General features: G+C 51.6%; 1 protein-coding gene across 1 annotated transcript; it reads right to left on the bottom strand.

Annotated features, from left to right (window-relative positions):
- Positions 1-895: 895 nt before the first annotated feature.
- LOC126092999 (helix-loop-helix protein delilah-like) lies at positions 896-3,993 on the bottom strand. Its single transcript, XM_049908725.1, has 4 exons — positions 3,977-3,993; positions 1,402-1,841; positions 1,220-1,341; positions 896-1,132 (listed from the first exon to the last, which is right to left on the bottom strand). The coding sequence occupies exons 1-4, from the start codon at positions 3,991-3,993 to the stop codon at positions 896-898; spliced, it is 816 nt and encodes a 271-aa protein (XP_049764682.1).
- Positions 3,994-5,607: the final 1,614 nt, after the last annotated feature.

Below are 5,607 nucleotides of genomic sequence, written 5' to 3'. Positions count from 1 at the left end.
TGGATGGGTAGATCTCATAACTAATGAGGAGATATTGAATAGAATTGGGGAGGAGTTTGTGGCACAACTTGAAGAAGGGATCGGTTGGTAGTACATGTTCTGAGGCATCAAGGGATCACCAGTTTAGTATTGGAGGGTAAAAATCGTAGAGGGAGACCAAGAGATGAATACACTAAGCAGATTCAGAAGGATGTAGGTTGCAGTAGGTACTGGGAGATGAAGAAGCTTGCACAGGATAGAGTAGCATGGAGAGCTGCATCAAAGCAATCTCAGGACTGAAGACCACAACAACAGCAACATGTTCCACATTTGTATGGCTCGCATATGACGTATGCGTAGGGTTGATCCTTCGTTGTAAGACGTTTTTCTTCTTCAAAATCATTGTAACAATCGAATAAGGTAGGGAATAAACGTAAAATCGTACAGCAGATGGCACAAATAGGCTTTTTCCAAATTATTTAACAGCCGTAGACAATCACGAAAAGCTCTATAGCTCTATATACAAACACGAGTATCTGCGAAAAGTTAAAAACTGTGTGCTGTACTGGGACTCGAACCTCGACCTTGGCCTTTCGTAAGCGAGGTTCTTACTGAATGTGTTATCTCGTACTGGCTACGACCCGAAACTTACAGAGATGCCGGTGTAGAGGATACGCTTTTAATCCACCAGAAGTAATTGAGTACATTTCGATATAAAGTGAAAGACATTCGGCTATACATAGGAAGAAGATTGCGTGACGGGTTTTCTGTCTCGACTTATCTGCACCTCTGCCTTGCGCTCACACGGGCGTAGTCCAGTTAGGTGCTAGCAGTGTTCACTAAGAACGTGTGACGGATGAGATGTGTGGCGTAACTCGGTAAGTGGACTTGCACGCTGCTAGTGTGAAGGGGGCGGTCAGTGGGGCGCTAAGCAGTGCTCGTCCAGACCCGGGGGCGGCGTGAGCGCCAGGTCGACGGTGAGGCCGGCGCACAGGTCCGGGGGCGTCAGCGCGTCGCACAGTTCCGGCAGTGCAGACGAGGAGCAGGGCGTCAGCGACAGCGGCGGCGTCAGGCACGACAGGAAGGCCGCCGAGGCGGAGGCGGCGGCGGTGGCGGAGGCGGCGGGGGCGGCGGGCGGCGGCAGCAGCAGCGTCTGCGGGCGGCACAGCGTCGACACCGGCGGCAGCGGCGCCGCCTGCGCGGCCGGCTCCGGCCTCTGCTCCAGGGGCGGCGCCGCTGCCGGCGACGACGCCGAGACCGCCTCCAGTGAGCGCGTCAGCTCGGCGATGTAGCTCATGGCGAGGCGCAGCGTGGCGATCTTGGTGACCTTCTCGCCGGAACGCTGCTGGTGCTCCGAGCCGTCGTCGGAGCCCGTGTAGAAGCCGGAGGCGGCGTCCTCGGCGCGGTAGGCGGCGGCGTGGGGCGGCACGGCTCGCCGCAGCGCCTCGAACGCGGCGTTGATCTCGCGCATGCGCTCGCGCTCCCTGGCGTTGGCCGTCCTGCGGCGGTACCTGCTGAGCGGCGGAGGCTTCCGCTTAGCCCTCCTGCCGCCCCCGCCGCCCCTGCCGCCGCCGCCGCCCCCGCCGCCGCTGTCCTCCGACGCGGGCGACGCCGCGTCCGTCGAGCCGTCGCCGCTGCACGAGCGGCCGAAGTCGTCGGCGTCGTCGTCGTCGACGATGAGGCGGCGCTTCTGCAGCGAGCGCGGCCGCAGCGAGTACTTGATGGTGACCACGCCGGGGCCCCTCGGCTCTGCGGCGCCGGCGGAGTCCTGCGAGCTGTGCTTAGAGTCCTCCGTCTCGCTGCCGACCGCGCCTCCCGCGCTGCAGCCGCTGCTGCTGGCCGCATTGTTATTCGAGTCCAGACTCGGCAACGTGTTCACCTGCAGTAAGTCGTCCATTCTCCTGGGAGTGGCAGCCGGAGGCATGGCCCCGACACTTCTGGTTACGTTCAACGACCGGGACGCTTTCGTCACAGGGAAGAGTCTGTAATACATGCAGTACCCCCTGTTGCGATCTCGACATCACCTCTTGTGTTCATTGTTCCTGTAAGGGAAAAAGAAAACAGTAATTTAGGAACTGAGTCAATGTGCTCGCACTTTTTCCAACTTTTATAACCTTAGCGTAAGGTCCACCGCCGAGTCAACTAAAGCGAGCCTTTTTGTAAACTTAAAGTTTTGAAACAAATTGTATAACTGGATTTTATTGCTATTTCTTATAACTCGTTCCCACCTTACTGGCGGACTACCGTTACAGTATCTGCGTTATTCGTTACTCGTTCTATCTTAGAAAACGCTAGCACTTAACTATCAATGACTTATCATTTTTATATGCAGACTTAGAGAAAGCTTTTGACAATGTTAACTGGAATACTCTCTTTCAAATTCTGAAGGTGGCAGAGGTAAAATACAGGGAGCGAAAGACTATTTACAGTTTGTACAGAAATCAGATGGCAGTTATAAGAGTCGAGGGGCATGAAAGGGAAGCAGTGGTTGGGAAAGGAGTAAGACAGGGTTGTAGCCTCTCCCCGATGTTATTCAATCTGTATATTGAGCAAGCAGTAAAAGAAACAAAAGAAAAATTCGGAGTAGGTATTAAAATTCATGGAGAAGAAGTAAAAACTTTGAGGTTCGCCGATGACATTGTAATTCTGTCAGAGACAGCGAAGGACTTGGAAGAGCAGTTGAACGGAATGGACAGTGTCTTGAAAGGAGTATATAAGATGAACATCAACAAAAGCAAAACGAGGATAATGGAATGTAGTCAAATTAAGTCGGGTGATGCTGAGGGAATTAGATTAGGAAATGAGACACTTAAAGTACACTCCTGGAAATGGAAAAAAGAACACATTGACACCGGTGTGTCAGACCCACCATACTTGCTCCGGACACTGCGAGAGGGCTGTACAAGCAATGATCACACGCACGGCACAGTGGACACACCAGGAACCGCGGTGTTGGCCGTCGAATGGCGCTAGCTGCGCAGCATTTGTGCACCGCCGCCGTCAGTGTCAGCCAGTTTGCCGTGGCATACGGAGCTCCATCGCAGTCTTTAACACTGGTAGCATGCCGCGACAGCGTGGACGTGAACCGTATGTGCAGTTGACGGACTTTGAGCGAGGGCGTATAGAGGGCATGCGGGAGGCCGGGTGGACGTACCGCCGAATTGCTCAACACGTGGGGCGTGAGGTCTCCACAGTACATCGATGTTGTCGCCAGTGGTCGGCGGAAGGTGCACGTGCCCGTCGACCTGGGACCGGATCGCAGCGACGCACGGATGCACGCCAAACCGTAGGATCCTACGCAGTGCCGTAGGGGACCGCACCGCCACTTCCCAGCAAATTAGGGACACTGTTGCTCCTGGGGTATCGGCGAGGACCATTCGCAACCGTCTCCATGAAGCTGGGCTACGGTCCCGCACACCGTTAGGCCGTCTTCCGCTCACGCCCCAACATCGTGCAGCCCGCCTCCAGTGGTGTCGCGACAGGCGTGAATGGAGGGACGAATGGAGTCGTGTCGTCTTCAGCGATGAGAGTCGCTTCTGCCTTGGTGCCAATGATGGTCGTATGCGTGTTTGGCGCCGTGCAGGTGAGCGCCACAATCAGGACTGCATACGACCGAGGCACACAGGGTCAACACCCATCATCATGGTGTGGGGAGCGATCTCCTACACTGGCCGTACACCACTGGTGATCGTCGAGGGGACACTGAATAGTGCACGGTACATCCAAACCGTCATCGAACCCATCGTTCTACCATTCCTAGACCGGCAAGGGAACTTGCTGTTCCAACAGGACAATGCACGTCCGCATGTATCCCGTGCCACCCAACGTGCTCTAGAAGGTGTAAGTCAACTACCCTGGCGAGCAAGATCTCCGGATCTGTCCCCCATTGAGCATGTTTGGGACTGGATGAAGCGTCGTCTCACGCGGTCTGCACGTCCAGCACGAACGCTGGTCCAACTGAGGCGCCAGGTGGAAATCGCATGGCAAGCCGTTCCACAGGACTACATCCAGCATCTCTACGATCGTCTCCATGGGAGAATAGCAGCCTGCATTGCTGCGAAAGGTGGATATACACTGTACTAGTGCCGACATTGTGCATGCTCTGTTGCCTGTGTCTATGTGCCTGTGGTTCTGTCAGTGTGATCATGTGATGTATCTGACCCCAGGAATGTGTCAATAAAGTTTCCCCTTCCTGGGACAATGGATTCACGGTGTTATTATTTCAATTTCCAGGAGTGTAGTAAAGGAGTTTTGCTATTTAGGGAGTAAAATAACCGATGATGGTCGAAGTAGAGGATATAAAATGTAGACTGGCAATGGCAAGGAAAGCGTTTCTCAAGAAGAGGAATTTGTTAACATCGAGTATAGATTTAAGTGTCAGGAAGTCGTTTCTGAAAGTATTTGTATGGAGTGTAGCTATGTATGGAAGTGAAACATGGACGATAACTAGTTTGGACAAGGAGAGAATAGAAGCTTTCGAAATGTGGTGCTACAGAAGAATGCTGAAGATAAGGTGGGTAGATCACCTAACTAATGAGGAGGTATTGAATAGGATTGGGGAGAAGAGAAGTTTGTGGCACAACTTAACTAGAAGAAGGGATCGGTTGGTAGGACATGTTCTGAGGCATCAAGGGATCACAAATTTAGCATTGGAGGGCAGTGTGGAGGGTAAAAATCGTAGAGGGGGGCCAAGAGATGAATACACTAAGCAGATTCAGAAGGATGTAGGTTGCAGTAGATACTGGGAGATGAAGAAGCTTGCACAGGATAGAGTAGCATGGAGAGCTGCATCAAACCAGTCTCAGGACTGAAGACCACAACAACAACAACAACAATGCAGACTTAGGCCATGAATGCAAATTTGTACGAAGGCCAGGATTCGAACCTCGGTCTCTTGCTCATTATGTAGATGCATTAAGCACCACACCACCCAGCACAGCGGCTTTACACAGCCGTGCATAATACTCTACCACGTCTCCCTCCTCGATCCAAATCCCCATTCGCGCTTCAGCGCACTTGGTATTCTCTCTAAATTCGAACTTAATTGCAGAGGTTCTCCCGCTGTGTTGGAAGACCATCTCACCATCGAATTAAATGGCGTGTCCTGCCAGAAACCGAGCAATATGTCCTTTAATTAAATGATACTATACGGTTCGCGAGTGTTTTTCAGGTCTCAGACATGCATATAATTGTGCAGACTGAAGCGACCAGAACCCGGCAGGAATCCTGGCCTTGGTAGAAATTTTATTACTAATTTAACCATTAAAACCACACTGCTCTTAATATTTAAAGCAAGTATTAATAATAATAAGAGAGGACTAACGACCATAAATTGTGAGAGGGTAGAAGTGAAATGAAGAATACAATGGGAAAACAGTAAACAAAGAACAAATTTCTTATAATTACAAATGGTCTGTGGAGAATGTTACAAGTACTAGGGGAGTTTTCGATTGATGTAATGATGTAATGTTGGTGGCTAGAGAACTCTACGCCCAGTTTTCTTTTAGCGCTAGCTTCAAGAACTAAGTGGACCTGTAATGAACTGAAGTATTTCTTGTCTTCTTGTCATCAGAGAGGTGGTTAGGTACTGAATATAAAGTCTATCTTTGAAACTCGACCTCGAGTCCG

Source organism: Schistocerca cancellata, chromosome 1 (assembly GCF_023864275.1).
Source record: "Schistocerca cancellata isolate TAMUIC-IGC-003103 chromosome 1, iqSchCanc2.1, whole genome shotgun sequence".
NCBI lineage: Eukaryota > Metazoa > Arthropoda > Insecta > Orthoptera > Acrididae > Schistocerca > Schistocerca cancellata.
This window is presented reverse-complemented; position numbering and strand designations above follow the sequence as displayed.